The sequence below is a fragment of the Styela clava genome, chromosome 7, assembly GCF_964204865.1.
Source record: "Styela clava chromosome 7, kaStyClav1.hap1.2, whole genome shotgun sequence".
NCBI classification, from domain to species: domain Eukaryota; kingdom Metazoa; phylum Chordata; class Ascidiacea; order Stolidobranchia; family Styelidae; genus Styela; species Styela clava.
This window is the reverse complement of record NC_135256.1, coordinates 23,085,584-23,106,874: the sequence shown is the minus strand read 5'-3', so window position 1 is coordinate 23,106,874 and position 21,291 is coordinate 23,085,584. Positions and strand designations below refer to the sequence as shown.

The 21,291-nt window shown below is 33.8% G+C and overlaps 1 protein-coding gene across 1 annotated transcript; it reads left to right on the top strand.

Annotated features, from left to right (window-relative positions):
• Positions 1-6,946: 6,946 nt before the first annotated feature.
• On the top strand, positions 6,947-21,291 carry LOC120328246 (tripeptidyl-peptidase 2-like). Its single transcript, XM_039394683.2, has 30 exons — positions 6,947-7,146; positions 7,698-7,829; positions 7,982-8,077; positions 8,287-8,397; positions 9,201-9,325; positions 9,408-9,571; positions 9,763-9,917; positions 10,169-10,245; positions 10,604-10,731; positions 11,081-11,180; positions 11,699-11,847; positions 12,573-12,688; positions 12,858-12,948; positions 13,154-13,237; positions 13,667-13,782; positions 14,051-14,169; positions 14,935-15,041; positions 15,481-15,635; positions 15,877-15,996; positions 16,246-16,440; positions 16,586-16,723; positions 17,078-17,322; positions 17,620-17,698; positions 17,781-17,935; positions 18,524-18,620; positions 18,727-18,857; positions 19,218-19,528; positions 19,699-19,850; positions 19,931-20,050; positions 20,421-21,291. Exons 1-30 carry the CDS (start codon positions 6,988-6,990, stop codon positions 20,508-20,510), a joined length of 4,017 nt encoding a protein of 1,338 aa, XP_039250617.2. The 5' UTR covers positions 6,947-6,987; the 3' UTR covers positions 20,511-21,291.

Sequence of the window (21,291 nt, the reverse complement as noted above, 5' to 3'; positions counted from 1 at the left end):
CTTGATCCTGAATACCTAAACCAAATGTTTCTGGAGTCAGCCAATACTGACAATGATGAATTCAACAACATAAACAGTGTTTTCATGTACAACAGCTCAAATCAGTATATTTGCTCTAGTGATGTCAATGACCTCAAATTCAATGATAGTTTTAAACTAAGTGGTTTCATGACTCTTTCACTCAATATCAGATCTTTAGCCTCTTTCAAAAACTACACAAAATTCGAAGCACTAGTGAATTCACTGAATTGTAAGCCTCATGTAATTGCTGTAAATGAAACATGGATTGTATCTGGTACAAATGGCCATTTCAATATATTGGATGGCTATGTTCTTATCACTAACAGTAGATCTCATCACCGAGGTGGTGGTGTTGGTCTCTACATTCGAAATGATTTGAAATACATTGTCCGCAAGGATATTACTATAATGTGTGAAAAGGTTTTCGAATCTATATTTATTGACATATTATTGGAAAATAAAACAATAACCTGCGGTACTATTTATAGATCACCACTAACTGATGAATTGAACAATGCTAACTTTCGGAATCTCTTGTCCCAAGTTCTCTCAAAGATGAACAAGTTGAATTATAATTATGTAATGGGTGACTTCAACTATAATCTTATTGATGAGTCCAGTATGAATACCAGCCTATTTGTTGATATTATGCACAACATGGCCTATTATTCTCTGATAAACTGCCCCACCAGGATAACTTCAAGTTCTGCTACCTGTATAGACCACATTTGGACAAACGTATATGATAAAAAAGTTAATAGTGCTGTTTTAGCAGAATGTGTTTCTGATCATCTGCCAATTGTACAATGCTCTCTTCTAGAAAAGCAAATTCAGAACAGAATTGAAACGCTTTACCGCCAGTTTACTTCGTCCAACTTGAATACTTTTATGAACGAACTGAATTCTATTGATATTGATGACTTCAGCAGCATCCAGGATCCCAACACTTGCTTTGAAAATTTTTTTGAAAAATTCTCTACTGCTTACTCTCAATCTTTTCCTTACAAAAAACAAACAAACAGTTCAAACAAACCTTGGTATGATACTGAGTTACGTAAACTAAACAAAGTCAAACAAAAACTTTATAAGAAATTAATAAACAATAAAAACATAAATGACAAGCACAAATTACAGTTCAATGAATGCAGGAACCTTTATACTCGATTGCTCTACAAAAAGAAATCAAATTATTACAAATCTAAATTTGCCTCTCACAAAGGTAACATCAAGGCAGTGTGGAAAACAATTAATGAACTTATTGGTAAAAATAAAACAGGTTCTTGTCCTTTGATTGGACTCGATTGCAGTAATACACAAATTGCAAATAAATTTAATGAACACTTTTCCCAAGTGGCACAAACCCTGCTCGACTGTATGCCACAACCAGCTGGCTGTGACAAAAATTACATTTCATATCTTGGGAAGCAAGAATCCTCATCCATGTTTTTAAGGCCAACTACATCATTAGAAATAAAAAATATTATACGCGAAATGAAGCCCAAGTCAAGTTTTGGTATTGATGGTATTCCATTCAAAGTATTGAAACACGTTCCAGAACATATCATTGACATCCTGACATGTATATTTAATCTTTCACTATCTAGTGGATTATTCATTGAAAGCTTCAAGACATCTAAAGTTCTTCCTCTATTTAAAAAGGGTAGTGTTTCAGATCTTGGAAATTATAGACCTATTAGTCTTTTACCATCATTTTCTAAGATTCTTGAGAAAATAATGTATAGTAGAATGTCAAACTTCTTTGAAACTAACAATGTTTTCCACTCTCATCAATTTGGTTTCCGCAAGCATCACTCCACTGCTATGGCTGCTAATGTTTTGGTACACAAACTGACCAAGGCCTTTGAAAGCAAACAACATGCAATTGGAATATTTCTTGATATTTCAAAAGCTTTCGACACCATTGACCATTCCATCCTTTTAAGTAAGCTCTATCACTATGGAATTAGAGGCGTTCCATTCAATTGGATCAGGAGCTACCTGCAAGACAGGAAACAAATTGTGCAATATGACAACTCATTCTCTACAAATATTTGTGTCATGAAGCACGGAGTTCCACAAGGATCTTTACTTGGCCCATTATTTTTTCTAGCTTACATTAATGACATGTCCAGGTGTCTGAAATCCTCTGAGTCGATCATGTTTGCTGATGACACTGACTTGATTCTTCATGGGAAAAACCTTGAAGATCTACTCACAGTTGCAAACCAAGAACTAACCAACATTCATAGCTGGATGTTGTTTAACAAATTATCTCTTAATGCTAACAAAACTAAATTTGTATTATTCCACCCAAGCAAGCATAAAAGTGTGAGTTGTTCAAAACCACTACTGCTCAATGACAATGAAATTGAAAGAGTGAAAGAAATAAAATTTCTAGGAGTTATCTTTGATGAAAATCTGTCATGGAAATCACAAATGTCGCATGTTATTGGTAAAACAAAAAGGAACTTGGCAGTTGCTGCCAAAGTATCCCAGTGCGTTAATCAATCAGCTTTACTAGCAATGTTTCAATCTCTACTACTAAGTCATATCCGATATTGTAGCTCAGTCTGGCTCCATGGTAATAAAACACTTGTCTCGAAATTGCAAAGCATTTGTAATAATTTTTTAAGAATTGTCTTTAGGAAAAGTAAACGTGAAAGCGTAAATCATTTCTATAAATCGCTAAATATACTCAAGGTTGAAGACATAATGAAATTTGAAGTATTATCATTAGTTTATGATTTTCATGACAACTCATTGTCAAACTGCTTTGACGACATTCTAACCAAAACCACCTCCAATCGAAGAAGTAATTCCAATTTATTTATACCGTTTATGAGTAAATCTGTGAGCCAGCATGCCCTATGCTATAATGGACCTAAGCTATGGAACTCTCTCCCCTTGAATTTGAAGTCATTAAAATCCAAATAATCATTCCAGAAACAAGTTAAGTCGTACTTGGTATCCAAATATTAAAAGGTATTTTTCCATAACCACACTGATATATATACTCTTTCGTATGTAATTAGCTACAACGTTTTGATAGCTCGGACACAAAAAATATTGAACCTTCATGAATGACCATGATAGAAAGTTGGGACACTCTTCACTTGCACATACTTATTTTCATGAAAATATTAAACAGCTACAATATTGCTATTGCCCCTGCAGCTGCTGATTGTTGTTGAGCCGGCAGTTAATCTCTCTCCACCTGTTCTACATCTAATGTTGGTGTGTCGGGTTCTGTAGCATGCACAGCAAATTATTTTATTTATTTATTTTTTCAAATGGCTGTTTACACTCTGACATCTGCATGTGCATGTTCCCTTTTTGCTTAACGTTGGATTTTTGACATTACACATGCATGGTCTTTGTTTCTATATGGGTGGTGTGATACCTTATGAGGGTTGTAGACCGTATAGTTTAGCTCCTGTACCTATTATTGTAATTAGGCGACCAGTGGAGATATATTGGATTCTCCCCTTCATTTTAATTTGTTGTGGTATTCTATGATTTGTTTTGTGTGTATACAAAATTTTATCCTAGGTTGAGGTTCTGCTGTGAAGTTAATGTGAAGGCCAACATACGAATGGTCAGTGTGGTTTGAGAGTTTCTGCATGGTTTGCGAGGAATTCACCCTGTGTCCCAACCATATTTCAACTCTGGTCTTTGAACTAGCGTTTTATAGATAGATAACTAATAATCAATATCTACTCGAAATAATAATTAATTCTAAACAAAAGTGTAGGGTAGTGCTGTTTCCAAATATGTAACCCTTGAATATCCTACTCGCAGATTTATTTTCTGTTTTTCAGGTCGTTCTGTGATGATTAATACAATGGCTAGTTTATTGAATATAAATGGTGTCTACAACAACAAAATTCGCAGGCTGATGTCTCATCCACGATAAACTTGAATTGACATCTATTACGCCACAATAATTAAATGAAGATATGATCCTGTGAAATAACAATACTAATTCCTTTATTCCTAATTCCTTTATCCTTGCAGAAGTCACTATCTAAGAATGAAAAAAAACCCTTATAACCTTAGCAACCAACATATTCCTATACCCTGTCTTTCTACCATAATTAATTATAATTACTCATACTTATAAAGTTACTGATAGATTCAAATACTTATTGCAATCTGGACTATCATTTGGCAATAATAGGCTCTAGTTTGGGCAATGAAGTGGTCTAGCCCAGGGGTTCTCAAACTTTTGGTGTTGCGGAGCCCTTGAAAAGGTTGATTATTATTCACGGAGCCCCAAAATAAAAGTTAAAATTGTTACTTTCCGATTAATATTCCTGAGTAAGTTAAACTTACTTTACTCAATTTAAATACCAAACCTTTTTAATAGGGTTAATACAAGTCATAAATAAATTTAAATTTCAAAGATAAATTGTATATACTAAAGCTGTAAACTTGACAGATGACAAACATATTAATAAATTAGGGGTCGAATCTTTTCCCCTCTTGACATTTTTGGGAGAAAAAGGCCGCTAATAACGTGCGCGATTGCATTTTGTTACAATCGCCGATTGTTTTCGTCAGCATAGTGTGTTTTCAAACCTAAAACATCTTTACACCGGTGTTTATTCTCCCTACATCAAAAATTTCTTTCGGCATATACATGTATTGTTCCACAATGACGACAATAATAGCTTTTTCGTTCTCGTGGGGAATTATGAGTTCAATGTGAAAAACATGTTACCATATTATAATCATCGGCGACGAAATGCTCAAAATAATAGTTAATAAAGAGGTAAATTCCCAATTCAAATCTCTTGATTAAAAAGCGGCATTCTAAAATATTAGAACTAAAACTTAAAATGGGAGATAACACTATAAGTTTTGTTTCAGCAGACTCACGTCAGAATAAAAACACTTTTAGAGACATTGTAAATCACAAAATTTGGTGTTATGTTAGGTTTTCTTCGGTTATTCATCGCAGTAACTGCAAAATTGAAACACGGTCAATTAATTATGCGCGCGATGTACCATTTTTCCATTCTGAAACTACCGACAGTGCCGCATGCACTTAAAATAAATTTCAATCGTTCGTATTTTGCCAAGACCTTGTGATTTTTCAAACGGTGATATCTTGCTTAAAAATAATCTCGAGTGCGAAAGAACTAATCAAGTTCAACAAATCCCAATATCGCAAAAATACGACTCCAATTTATTTATAGTTGGCAGTTTATGTTATTTTAGAGTGGTATTTTTTCATTTTTAGTAATACTAAAATTATTCTCGAATCGAACGTGAGTACCGATGAGCACAAATAAATTATTACGACAAGACACTTTAAATGTTTGCATCGGTCATGAATTGAATATTTTACGCAACAGAAATCTCGTTATCCGTTTTTTTGAATCGCCAAGAATGTTGCGCGTAAATTTCCGATTCCAATTTTGAACCTCCTCCCTCTTAAGTATCCTGGCTGCGCTCCTGCTTATAAATAATGTCTTTTTTTAATTCCGCCACTTTGCCATATTTCGAGGCTATATTGTTGTCAAACTTTATCAAAGCTGTTATTGCTTCTAGGAACAGTTTTAAATTAGCCAAGTCAGTATTTTGAAAAGTAATCGAATAGCTCGCGGAGCCCCTGGGTTTCTCTCGCGGAGCCCTGGGGCTCCGTACGGAGCACTTTGAGAACCTATGGTCTAGCCCACCTCTTCATGCACCCAATTCTGGCAACATTGGTTGGGCATTTTGGCATTTGACTCCATCTATAATCAGCTTGACAATATATTTTTTTATAAAAGTTTATCTTTACTGTTCACTCCCATTTATAACATTGATCAATTTGGCAGTGGCAATCATGATAAATTTATTAATATGGTGTGGCAAGTAATTTTTATTTATTTATTTTTTATTAACTACCAGTATGTAATTTTTCATGTTCCCTTTACTTAATAACCTCTATATGGTTGTGTGTGTGGGTGCGTGTGAGCGTGTGTGAAATATTTCAATTATTTTAGGTGAGTGAACACGTACCACATCTTCTTGGCAAAACCTTCCATCTTATATACATTCTGTACGTTTTAAACCTTATCTAAGGTTTTGTTCGCTCTCCTGATTTCATAATCAGTTTTTATTTATTTATTTTTACCATTCATTTTATTGTTTTGCTGATTATGGAGTCGAAATAAACTTATACTTATACTTATAATACGTTATAAACGTATTTTTAGGTATTGCTCACTTTCCAGATTTTTTTCATTTCTATTTTTTGTGTATTGTGCTATTTTTCGCGAATGGATCAAAATAAAATCTGTAACTACTGTATCTGAAATCTTTTTAAAAATTATTACACTCATTTCCCTGTTTTCCGAAGTCCCTAAAAAGTGCTAACTACTTTCAATTCGCCCCACGATACGGTACCGGTAGTCCGATACCGGTACCGATAGTAGATTTGTGGGTAGAGGGAGTACGTCCTGCACCGCACGGCAAGCCACTTCGTTGCTAAAAACTGTGAGATAAAACGTTGTCAGTTTGTTCGTCTGGTTAAAAACTCGCTTCTTTAATGCCTTCTCCTTTGAGTGAATTATTGCCTACCGGTATCGGTACGTTATTTTGAGTTTTAAAATGAATCGCAAAAGAAAATAAAGCTGGCCGCTTAACGGTAAATTAAGGAAGTAGCTTAAATACCTGCCACACTCATTTAAACGGAATCGGACATTACCCGGTAACGTACCGTACCGGTACGGGATGAATATGTAAATCCTATTCTAATTTATCCCGCCGTGGTCCGCCACATGATTGACCCGCATTACCGGTATTGGTTTTCCTCTCTCCCGGATGAATATGTAAATCTTTCTCCTCCCTAATGTGTGAAAATATATACTGAATAATTTAATTGAATTATATTAAACTTTTAAATTACGCTACATATTTGAACTTTTTACTAATAGATTATATACCATTGGCACCAGAGAATTAATGTAAGATCATAAAATGGAATCAATGGATCTAGAATTTCCTATACATGGACTTGTGCCTAAGAGGGAGACAGGAGCTTTGTCCTTCTTGAATAAACACCCTTGCTATGATGGAAGAGGAGTGACAATTGCTATTCTGGATTCTGGTGTTGATCCAGGCGCTCCTGGATTACAGGTTTATTTTTGGTTTATAATATTCTTTAGCAGTGCGACCTCTTGCTCTCATTGTCCAGTCTTTCAATTCAATAAACGATTTATTTGAATATCTTCTTCGCCTTGCTATGAAATAATAAAATTTAGTCCTATGAACAATTTGCATATACATGCAGAATATCGTTAGCTCAATGTTGTGTCTCAAATTTTAGGGTACTCCCGAAGTATGTGAACCAAGATGGCGGACACTGGAATGTAGTTAGTGTACCTGGTTAGGCCATAATTTTATTTCATTTTTCCATGTTATAGTTCTATTACGATTTCGGGGACTAGCCGGTAGTATAGTGACTCCCGTAGTATTTGTACCTGAAATTATTGCCTAACCTACACATACTACGTTCCGGTGTCCGCCATCTTGGTTCACATACTTTGGGAGCACCAATTTTAGCATTGAGAAAATATACACGACCTTCTCATTCATCACTCACAGTCTGTCATTTCTCTCACTATCAAAAGGTTTTTCTGGAAGAACTTTTTTTTATTTCAAAATTTGCTTACATTTTTGTTTTATAGAAAACGTCTCATGGTCTCCCTAAAATAATCGACATCATTGACACAACTGGTAGTGGGGATGTTGAAACAAGTCATGTTGCTGTACCCGATGCAAATGGCTTTATTACTGGATTAACTGGGAGAAAATTGAAGGTGCTTTATTACTATCTACTGATCTACAACTGACTAAAATACTGGATTGTGCTCAAGTCACAGTCATTTGTTTGTCAACTCATCCATCAGCTTGAATCAAATTTTTAGATCAAACCTGACGATTGTCAAAACTGAAGATTGTATTTTTACAGATTCCTTCAGCTTGGAAAAATCCAACAGGAAAGTTTCAGATTGGTATGAAGAATTTCAACATTCTTTTCCCTAAAGCACTAAGAGACCGTCTTGCAGTAAGTTTTATATGATTATATTTAAAATATATATGTTGCATATTACAAATTACAAACTGAGGTATTTTTCTGGGAAACTCTGCAGTTCTATTGCCAACTATTGTGTATACTATTTTCTGCAGAGAAAATTAAATTTTTTTATTGGAAGAGTGTGTATGGATGATTTTTATGATTTGGAACCACTGATATGATTGTTATTTTTGTTTTAGAAAGAAACAAAGGAGGCAACATGGGATTGTCATCATAAAATTAAAACTGCTCTAGCTGTAGGAAAATTAGAGGCGTTCAACAGTTCTCATTCTTCAAGTACTTTATCATCTGTATGTCTATTTATAAATATATGTTTTTCTGACTGATGCAGTTTGCAATTGCAATTTCCTCATTCAACTCTTTTGTGTCTCTTGCTCAGGAAAAACTATTCATCACATTGTAATACCATATATTCAGCTATCATTTGTATTAATAAAATCTTAAGCTATATTTGGCGCGGCTGTGTGGCTCATCGTTAGGAATACGCTCGCCACCGCACCTCTGATTACTCTGCATGGGTTCGCAGGTTTGAATCCCATGTGGGGATAGTTATGTGCGAAAGGATTGCTGGACTTCTCGTCGTAGGGTGGATCACGTATCCGCTGGTCGGTTACGACTTCCTCCATCATCAAGTCCATGCTTCCGAAAACAAACAACTGGCTAACTAATCCCATACCTGACATGGTAAACGGACGGGGGGCCGTGGTTTGTCATATGATTCAGTTGTTATATTGGCTTTCCTCTCCCCCTGCATAAATAGGCTATGTAAATTCTATCCAGTAAAGATATGATAGTTCATGCAGTGCCATCCCAGTGTGTTTTTGTGACTTTCGTCATTGATGATTCTCGGCCTATAAAGTTTCAAAACTACAATTTTCATAGTGTTGTTTCATGCACTGGAATAATATTGCTGAGAGATGTGATGGACTGAATCTTTATTTAATTTATTCTAGTAGGTTATTAGACATTTTAGAAATTACAAAATTTGTTAATAATAGATATATGTGAAGGACCAATATGTTTTATCTAATAAATAATATAGTAATTTTCAATGTTTAGTATTATATTTAATGCTTGTAATTCGTTTTTTCAGACTGAAAGATTGGAGCGTGATGATTTAACTACTCAAGTTGAATTACTGAATAAGTTTGATAAAAATTGGTCTGATGCAGGACCGACTGTTGATTGTGTTGTATTCCATGATGGAGCTACCTGGAGGTAAAATTTATTGCATTTTGTTTTTGTCTGAGCGATAGGCAAATTATATCATGATTCTGATTCTTCGATTTGTTTTATCCAGAGCCTGTGTGGACACAAGTTTGTGTGGGAATCTTGAATCGTGTACACTGCTTACGAGTTACAGAGAAAATCAGAAATATGCTACAGTCAGTCGAAGCGCTATGTTCAACTATTCCATCAATATTTATGAGAACGGAACGATGCTCAGTATTGTTGCAAACGCTGGTATGTTCATTGCTACCGGTAACCTTTGTTTGAGTGTGAGTATTGTAATATACACTGGTTACAATTTTACAAGTTTATGAATGCCAATAGTATTTAATTTACACACATATTACCTTTCTTTTAACAACTAATGGCTCTTATTTTGTATAAATAATATGAAGAATTTATAATCATTGTACTTGTTCACGCAGGTTCACATGGCACTCATGTTGCAGCAATTGCAGCAGGATATTTTCCCGAAGAACCCGAAAGAAATGGTGTTGCCCCCGGTGCACAAATTGTAGCAATTAAAATAGGTGATTCCAGACTTGCAACAATGGAAACAGGGACAGGTCTTATAAGAGCAGTAGGTATCTCTTGATAAATTAGGCACTAACATATTCAGAATAACTATAATGAAAATAAAAAAATTAGTATTAGTATCATGTGTCCTGTTATAAATTTTGTTGTTTGATACATAAATTTATAAAGTGGCTAATCCAGTCCTTGAGCCTTTGTTTTAATTTTCAATACAGCTATTAAATAAGTGATCCTTGAACTAAGAAAAAGCCAGTGTTTATCTTTAAAATTTAATAATGGGTTATTGTATAATCTTAGATGTCAGAGGTTATTAAGCACAAATGTGATTTGGCCAATTTGAGTTATGGGGAAGCAAGCCATTGGCCTAACTCAGGGTGAGTTTTCTTTATTCCTTACCTCAATATTTTATACCTGGTTTACCCAGGTGAGGGTTTATTCATCAGTAATGATGGAATTATTACAATTCAGTTAAAATTGTGGCAAGCTTACAGTTTTTTTTTTTTTTCATTTTCTTGTGCAAATGTGAGTTTCAGTGTGCCATATGTTCAAGAAAAAATGAACAGTGTATAGAAAATGGCTGTTGCATACATCATTTTTTGATTCATATTTGATATGCTGGTAAAGTACAAACCTCAGAAAGCGAATTACATTGAAATTTATTCATGATTTTACTACTCTGACAAACTTAAATTATCGCCCAATCTTTTTCCACTTACTGAATTTCATTTTTAGGAAAATAGTTTCTGCAATTGATGAAGCTGTTAATAAGCATGGTTTAATATTTGTATCGAGTGCTGGTAACAATGGTCCTTGTATATCGACTGTCGGAAGTCCAGGCGGAACAACGGAGAGTGTTATTGGTGAGATGTAAAATTCATATTTTGTGAGAGAAATGAAATTGAAGAGATAGTGTTAAAATTGAAACTTTATAAATTGTGTTTTCACGCATGTCTCTTCCTGAGTTTGAGTTTTTTCGAGTCTGATGACTCGAGTCTGATGTATGCCAATTCATCTTTTCCTATGCCTTTCTCACAATTTCAAAAAAAGAAAAATAACTAGAATATAATAGCTGAACTGGAGCAATCAATCAATCAATATGGCATATCCTAAGAGTTTCGTTTGAATAAATTTATATATTCAATATTGTGAAATAGTATTTATGTTAATTTTGTTTAAATAAAAGTTTGTTCTAATAAATCATTTTTGCAGGTGTTGGTGCCTGGGTATCTCCTGAAATGATGGTTGCTGAATATTCTATGTCAGAGAAATTGCCTGCCAATCAATATACCTGGTCATCAAGAGGACCATGGTAGGACCAAGCCGTTTTTATTTTAAAATATGCCAAATGCATTTAGATGCCCATGTAAAAATACTATTATGGTCTGAAATTCTTTACATCTCACAATTGAATATTCTTGTTTCAGAATTATACTGCAGTTGTTTCGTGATTCTTATAATTAATTTAACATGATTCATAAAATCTCATCATTTTAAGCTCGGCCTGTTTTAACATAATAAACGTAGGTTTGAAAAACATTTTGAATCTTTTTCTTCATCCTATAAATATATAAGTGGTGATTTATTTACACCAGCCAGTTATTTATTTTCATTGGAATTGAATTATTATTAGTTTCTGATGCATCGATTTCACTGATAAATATGGGACTAGATTTTCACAAAAACTTCTTAGGAATTGAGCTAACATATCATTTGGAATGGTGAGATAAGTTGATGGAAAATTTGCTTTAGTAGTACTTTTTTCACTATAGATTTATTGTATGTAATCTAGGTTTCGTCTATCAAGCATTTTTCTATTTCTCTCCATAGTGTTAATGGGTCACTCGGAGTCTGCATATCAGCACCTGGTGGGGCAATCACTGCTGTTCCAAACTGGACATTACATGGTACTCAACATATGAATGGTACATCTATGTCTTCACCTAATTCATGTGGAACAATCGCATTGCTGTTATCAGGTATTTCCAATTTAATATACCAATCAGTGGTTCCCAAACTTTCTGATGCTATGGTCCTTTTTCATGATTCCCCATAACTTGTGGATCCCTTTGTATAAAAATGAGCTCTAGTAAGTGTTATCTATACCAAAAACGATCGAAACTGCATACAGAAACCACCTTGCTTGCGGAAGATACTATAAAATTTCTTCTGTGGTTGGGCTATCCAAGACATATATTGTCAAAAGTACTTTTGAAATTGAGTAAATAATTCTTTAATAAAAGTTTATTAATTGTTCATATGAATAAGATTTTGTGTTACCTTCAGCCTGATTGACCCCTAGTTTTTGCAAGCTATATTACAATGGCAGGTAACATTAGTTGTTATTTGTCTTTGCCTTATGCATGTAAAGCTCCGTGGAACCCAAATTATTTTTGTATACCTCCATGGGCTGCCAGTTGAAAACCACTAGCACAGATGAAGCAAAGGAGAATCCATTTTTAATATCAGTCAAACTGATTGCATGACTGTGAACTTGGAACATCACCAACATCACCTGGTATTATTGATGTTGGTTCATTTATCTCAGATTCGTTCCTCAATAAATAACCGTATAATGATATAGTGCAGTGTATTTTAAGCTTCATACACTTACATTGTAACTATAGTCTGTTGACTTCAACAGAACTTTTCAAATTGTCCAATTGTGAAGCTTTAATGAATCCAATTTAATCTGTTTACGCAGGTTTGAAAGCACAAGAAATCAAATATACTCCTTGGAGTATTAGGCGAGCACTTGAAAATACAGCACTGAAACAAGATAACATTGAAATATTTGCTCAAGGACATGGATTAATACAAGTACAGAGATTTAAATTGTTTGGTAACTTTTCAAAATGATGTATAAAGTATATACTATAGCAATGTATAAATTATTCTATAGCAATGTATTCTTTATTGCTAACCAGTAGCAGGTTTGATATGTTGCTATCATAATGATCATAATTATCTTTTATGTGGTATTATTCAGGCTAATGAAGCATTCCATCATCTAACAACACACACCGATTATTCAGACAATAAAATCAATTTTACTGTTTCATCATTCAACGCAAAAAAAGGTATAATTTTGGTTTTAGCATGATTATAGGCCACAGGTTATATCGTTTGTTCTCGTTGTCATTTTATTTGTGTATTACTCATCTCAAATTCATCTTTGATATTTTTTTACGTTGTCAATATATAAACCAGTATCTCTGAGCTATATTTATCACAGGGTCATGCTTAATACCAATTTCTAAAAGGTTTAAGATTCTTTTCATTCAGGTTATTACATTCGAGGTATGAAACAAGTATCTCATCCTCATTCATTCACTGTCACTGTTGAACCAAAGTTTGACCAAAGTGCAGGTGATTTTTGTTTTATAAAAGTTCTTTAATTTTCAACACAATTTAGCTATGTTTATTTCAAATTATGACTTCTGTACTTGCTCGGTTAAGGAAATCCATTCATTTTCTCAGCAACTCATTAAGCTGTGCTTAATATAATATGTTTGGTGCTCCAGAAGTGTGTGCCAATATGGAGGTAACTATTTTGTTCGCCTACTTTACATCAAGTTGTGTAAAAGGACTGAAACCTGTGGGCAGAGGGATATATTCACTTGGCTGACACAAACAGTATCCGAACTTGTAATAGAACTAAAATGAGGAAAATCAGAATAAAATTATCATTTTATCGATTTGAATATTGAAATTTATATTATGATTTCCTGTCTTGCTAACTTTTTTCTATTATTTCCTAAACTGATTTTTTCAAATAAAAATGATTTCAATTAACAGACACTGATGAAAAAATTAACTACAGCTGTCATATGGCTGTATGTAGCACAATGTCATGGGTTTCAGCTCCATCTCATTTTGAATGTATGAATATGGCAAGATCTTTCACTGTAAAGGTAAATGTTTTTCTGTTTTAATCATGTCATATTCACTGGGAAAATAAAAGAAGTGCAATCGTTGGCTTTTGTGATATTGAGTTTTGAAGGCATAAAGTTGTTTTGGAAACTTTTATATCCATATCTTCCTTTCATGTACTACCTCTATATAGGAAAAATTAACTTCCCGACAAATTCAGACAATCATATTTGATAGGTCTGAATGTTAATAATTAAACTAGATGTCTCAATGACTTACACCAATCAACTTATTTATTGATATTCACAGGTCGATCCTAGGGGTTTGCCTCCTGGTGTCCACTATGCAGAGATTCAGGGTTTTGATATCAAATCACCACAACGAGGTCCTTTATTTAGATTTCCTGTGACTGTCATGGTACCTGAAATGTGAGTTATTCTGCCATTTCATTACTTTGTAATTTGTATATATATGAGCATTAGGCATTGATTACTTGAGACTCCAGATCATTGCTAGCACTTAAATAATTAGATTCAGAGTTGTTATGCTATGCATCGTCAAAAAGGAAATTGTTAACATATTTTACAGTTTGTTTTCTAAATTCAATTGGTTTATATCAGGGGTCGGCAACCTTTTGTCGCTTGTAGGCTAAAATAAAGGTTGCAAGTCATTGACGGGCCGTACATATTATTAGAAAGTTGAAAACCGAACGGATGATACGTTTTATAATAAAAATCAAGCAGTGATACATCTCTCGAATAGAATATAGATTTATTTCCTCATTGCTTGCATCTCAAAAAGTTCCATTTGAATATTTTCGGCGTCATTGAACCCTTTGCACTTAGCATCAACATTTCTGCGTTTTGTTGCCATTGGTCTAATTATAATGAAATTATAGGCTCAATAAATGAGTACTTGTGAATTTTCTACTTGTTAGAATATAATATAATTTAGTCTACACGCATCTCACAATAAATTCTGTTACCTAAAGAATATAATCGTCAAAACAGCTGTTTTGTTACTATAATTCAGTGAAGCGTCACGGGCCAGATTATAGTACTCCACGGGCCGTAGGTTGCCGACCCCTGGTTTATATTTATAGAAAATAGACTTGAGGCATTGACAGAGATTCTTTTTACTGTACCAATTTAACATTGGCCATAATTTTTTCTTTGTTTATATTGCGGAACCAGGATTCCGAAAGAAAATGACTATAAAGTCATAGTGTCACCATGTGAATTCAGTCCTGGTCAAATTTACAGAAGATTTGTTCATGTTCCAGAGAATGCAAACAGAGCAGGTGTGGCTTGAAAATATAAGTTATATCAGAATTCGCTGTTTGCTACAAAAATCATAATTTGATTTAGTTATATCTAGTAATTTTGGATGTATGATGAACCCTTATAAATATATCGATATCTAAGTTGAGGACCGTTGGCACACCGAATATGTCTGGCTGGGAGTTATATTTTTACAAAACTCCTCCCACTTCATATCTCAAGTTACCATTGTTGTGAACTTTTATGAATATTGTACATATTGCCAAGGGTCAGATAAAATTAATATTTATTTTCAAAATAAGTGGTTAACCTGAAGTTTTTCTTTTCATATGAAACATATATTTTTATCTTGAGTAATGCCTCATGTTGTCAAAAATCTCACCCGAGAGAATGTTACTCACTCTCCCAACTATATTACTTCCATAGCCTAATTGGCAATACTGAATTGTTTGTTATCAGAAATAACTATTCGGAGTCACACATCGGATCAAAACTGCAGGTTCATTTTCCACTGCGTGCAATTCTTACCTCAGTTATCTTTTCGTGCCTACGAGTTTGAGAAGTTCTTTACAATTTACGAATGTGGCAGCACACAGTTGTCTTTTCCAGTTCACGTAAGTGCTTTTTTAATTTCTCTATTACAAACAACAAAGGTATAATTTATGCATATTCATTCTACTTGGGTAAAATTATTTTGAATTCTCCAACAACTACTGAACATCTGGAACATTCTATCTTCACAAAATTCAATTGCAGATCCAGATTCGACCAGTAATACTATTTTTTGAATTTCACACAACGCATTACCTGCATTGTATATTTAATTGATAATTGACTTCCAATTTTCTTTTCCAGCCAGGAACAACTGCTGAGTTATGCCTTGCTAGATGGTGGTCAAGTTTAGGAAAAGTAAATGTGTCGTATGAAATTGAGTTTCATGGAATACAGCTATCACCTTCAAATGAAATTTCTATGGTAAATATATCTGCATTTGTTTTATTTCTCACTTCCAATTCTTGTTTTCTTAAAGTTGTATCATTCCATTTTTAACATACTTGTAAAATATCAATTTCAATCTTTTCCAAAGTAGTATAACTTTTTCAATGCACACAACTTTGTCCCACATCCTAAATTGGGGTAAATATTTGCTTTTGAAGGTTCTTGGAACGTTTCTGATTATATTTTTAGATTGTGTGAGTTTTATTGTATTTTTTCTGTTTTCAGCAAGCATTCGATGGTATTCAAAGAATAGAAGCCCGTACTATGAAAAGGGTTGAAATTCTTCCGTCTGTGTCTTTAAAACACTCTGTCCAGTCTGTTCGACCGAGTAACCACCAAATCAGGCCACTCGGTAGTCGTGATGTGTTTCCCGGAGATCGACCTATGTATGAGATGATTAACACATACAATTACGTTGTGGTAAGCCTCGTTTCGAAGCATTTTCATTTATAACAAAGGTATCAATGGGGTAGTACTTTAATTTGAAAGTGATCGTTATACTGTGTCCAATTCATAATATTCTGATGAGATCTATAGGTTTTTCTTCAACCATACATTTTTACAGTACAAGGCTGCTGATGTGACTCCATATTGTCCACTTCTGTCTGATGTGTTATATGAGAGTGAGTACTGTGGCCAGCTGTGGATGTTGTTCAGCAGTACTAAACAATATATGGGATCTGGTGATGCTTATCCCAATCAGGTAAGTGATGATTCTTTATAATAAACCTTTCACTAAATTGTCGTTATAAATGTTCACACAATGCAGAAAAACAAGGTTTGAAAATATTTTGATTGAACGGGATAATGTGCTATCAGTGAATTAATTCACTAAGAGTTTATACAGCTAAAAATTTGACAATATTGAATCATATACAAACTTGCCTCAAAAGACAGATTAATATTTGCTCAGGTGGCAAATTTTACCTAGATATTTGATATGAGTCATAATTTTGCTTTGGGAAAAATTTATTTTATATATTCACAAATTGGGTGGTTTCTTTGAGGTGAATTTATTTGGAAGTCTAATGAAAAGGATTTTTGATCTCTTTTTCAGTACACGACCAAACTAGAAAAAGGTTCATATGTTTTGCGATTTCAAATATCTCACGAATCAAAAGAAGTTCTTGAAAAATTGAAGGATGTTCCGTTCTGTTTTAAACAAAAACTGGCATCACCTATCAGTGTAGATGTTCATACCAGACACAAGGAGGCTCTCATTGGAGGAGCAAAAACAGCTTGCAGTTTATTTTACCCAGAAGAAACAAGAGCTTATTATCTTGCCCCTATTTTAGATGACAAGTAAATTCTTTAATAAATTTACAAAATGTATAACATAAAGAACAATTTTTTTTCTTCTATTAATTGATATTTTATGTTTGATTTCCATCAGTGTACTTCACTTGAAATTCTCTCCATTTTGGAGATTGCGAAAAGTTGACATTTGTACGAGTTTTCAATGAATGTCAATTATGATTTCAATAAACCAAAGTTTTGTTATGCGGCGATTTTTTGGTTTTTAGCAATACATTTGATCTATTGTCTGTAGATATTTGATGATTAAAGAACTTTTGGTCAGATAATTTATTTATTTTTTAGATTACCAAAACATCTTGGACCAGGACATTTCCTAGTTGGCACTATGAATTTTGCAAAATCCGATCTTGCAAAGAAAGGGGTGAGGTGTTCTTTTTTTGCCGTGATTCATCAAGCATAATCTGACTGTATCAGGATTCATTTTGTTATATTTTATTTTACAGGAAAGTTTCAAAGTGAAATATATCCTGGGAGATTCACCCAATAAGCAAAAGGCTGTTAAAAAAGCTGTTGTGGGTGCAAATGGCACTCAAGAAAAGACAAAGGAAGAAAAAATAAAAGAAGAAGAACGGGACATGAAGATATTATGGATAACAAAGTTAGTGATAAAACTAGGCAATATAGCTAGGGTTCCCAAACTTTTTGTTAGTGTGCCGCCGAATTATCAGGCGCACTTGCTCACAAAAAAAGAATTGCTGTCTTCGAATAAAACTCAATTTTGTGATCGTTAATGTGTACTTTATGACTTTTAAAGTTTAAAAACATGTAGGCCCAAAGAATAAAGGCAATGTCAACTCATTCTTCCTCTGCCTGATTTTGCTTTGAAATGCTGAAAAAAATAAGTCAACCTTATGGAAACCGCTGCATTACAGTATTTGGCTGCTATACGACTTCCCGTTTCATTGTTCGATATTTGTGGCTCACTAATTGGCATGGGATTGTTTTGAGCCCCTATTGCACATTGTTTATGACTGATAATAACCAAAACAGATCATTGTATTGTAGACTTTATCGTTGTTTAATCCCTTTATTAATGTTTGGTTAAGAATCAACAGGCATTTGATGAATATTTTTCGTATTTCACTGGCAATGCCAATCACCTCAGTTTCATGAATTGCTTACTTATGATATTACAGCTTATAGGTTTTTATTTTTTTTTATATTGAAACACGATTCTTTTTTCCAGGCATGAACACCTGCAAATTTTTGATGAATTAGTCGAACAATGGAGTGATCATGTTCCTTTGTATATTGCTAAACTCCAAACATTAGATTGTGCAAAGGTAAAATAAATATTTTTTTCATTAAGTTTAAATTAATGATTAATTAAAATATAGTCTGATTTCATTCCGCGAAAAAACGAAAACAATTCTTTTTTCATTTTTTCAGGATCGATTGACCAAACTGGATGAAATAATATCAGCATGTGACGATGTGATATCAAAAATTAATGTCAAATCTTTAACGGCTAACCTTGGTTTGAAGTTTGATCCTAGACCAGAAGCAGCAACAATACAAGCGTGAGTTTATATAAATCTGGCCTTTTCTTGACAATTAGTGCAATGTATCAGGAATGGAGATTTCCCTTCCACCTGCCAAGCAATATGTGCAAACCTGGATGAACTCAAACCTTGCTATTGCTATTGAATGAGATATTGCCATTTCTATTAGGCTCATTCCTCATGTGGTTTTACAAAAGAGATTAACCATAAAGTTGGATTAGTGTATCTTCCACTCATTGTTTACACGTGACAGATTGCCTTTGTCATTCTCTGATTATTTCATGCTTCAAAGTTAATAGATCATGGTTCTTTCTTGACGCACTTGAATATTTTCTGAAAATTGTCTCATTTTTATATCATTGAATACTTAATTGACAGGGAGACAGAAAAACAGAAGTCATGGTTGGTCACTGCATTACTGAGAAAAGGTAGTGCAATTGCTGATAAAATATTAGAAAGGAAGAAAGAATTATTTCACCGACAGGAGCAACAACGTGAAGAACAACAACGACAGCAGCAACAACAGACCACTCCTCCTTCATCGGATTGTCATGTATCTTTGCCACCACCTAGTGGTGAACCTAGTCCCAACCCAACTGCTGCTGTCACCGAGCAATCCACTGATTCTACTACTAGACATGTGGTACCATGGCCCCAGTCTGAAGGCGGCGACTTGCAAGTTCAACCAAGTAAGATTGCATTTACTTATTGATTTTTCCGCACAATCTAATTTGAGTTTGATATGTTAGTTAACATTGATATTCGCAAAATTTGAATGTTGCGCAAGAGCAATACCAGGATCATTGTTGCCAATGCAAGAATATTTAAATTTCACTTATGCCTGATCTTCTTTATTCAGATCAAACCAATTCAGCTAATTCCCTTGCTGTTCCATCTCCTCCACTTAGTGATTTCGCAATGAAGACAGATATCAGTAATTTGCAAGGAACTTATCAACAACTACAAATGTTTGTCGACACATGGGATACCAAAGTTGGGATTCCTTTGCAGGTCAGTAAAAATTTCTATGCCTCAAAGTGTTGTTTATGTGTGTATTTCATTAATCTTAGAGTTGTTTATTCCGAATTTAGATGTTGAATTTCATGATCAAGCTCGGGCTTTCTACAGAATGTTATGGTATTGCTTTGAAAGCTGCATTGAGAGTTCAAGATGAAAAACCAACAAAAGAAAATGAGATTTCTTGCAGCGAGGTTTGTTCCTGATATAATTTTATGAAACTGTGCTCTATCCACTTCTCAATGCTGCAAATTCTTTCCAACTATTTTTACCACTAACATATCCTCAACAGTAACGACCATCAATAACTCATGTTGGATGTTTGGAAATACTTGTCATCCACATAATAGTCTCCTTTAAATGCTATTGTGATGTAAAACATGCAAGTTGCAACCTCATTTTTTCTAAGAATCGCATAAATAAAACCTAATAATGAGCTGAAATATTGGCTGATAGAATGCAAGGTGATATATTATTGAATAGTGAAAATCAATAAAACAATTTGGAAATATATAATTTTTCCTATATTCATCGAAATTCACAACACCGAATATGTATTTTCAGATTTGCAAAGAATTGAACTGGAGTCACATATCTCAGCATTTGATCAACTGGGTTCCAGTGAAATTTCCACCAGCATACATGCCTTTTTGAGCGATGCTAATCAGCACTAACTATTCAGAATTTTAGAAAATTTACTCCAGTAATTTTAGCATTTCATCAAATATTTGTATTATCAATAGTTGGTTATAAGTAATTATTGGCATCAATTTTGCGTCATATAATTTTGTCTTTCAAAACTGTGATTCTTCTCTGATGATGTATCCAAATGAGGTTCAAATTTGCTATTCATTTCTGGCACACAATGTCCAATGTGTTTGTTAATAAAGCCTCTTCCAGAAGAAAACCAAAATCACACAATGTTAGAATTTTAGTTGCACTTGTTAATTAGAAGTTGATGGCCTGGCGAAATGTATTTTAAATTGTACATGAACGTAATTAAACTTGAATCTTTGCAAATGGCCATACTCCTGGAATATAACTGGATGATTTGTGAACCAAACATACCCAGAAGCTACAGATCAAAATTCTGCACTTGTTTACTCGTATCTCTTCGATCGAAAATTGTCCAGTTTGTAAGGTTGAAAGTTAGCAAAACAAAAAATTGGATGTTTCCTTCTACCAATGATTTTTATTACATATATATGATTATTCTTTAGAGAATAACTTCATATTGAAGAAATGAGGTGTTTGCTATTATTATTCACCTGATTAGATTTTTAAATTGATTATCATACTTTGGGATTCCAAAAATGCTCCAGATAGCTCTATTGTTTAATTTACAATGTTATAATGCTAGGTCAGTAGGCAATTTATAACCACAATATCTTTTACTTTTTTAATTCTCCCATAATAAATATTCTAACAAAACAAA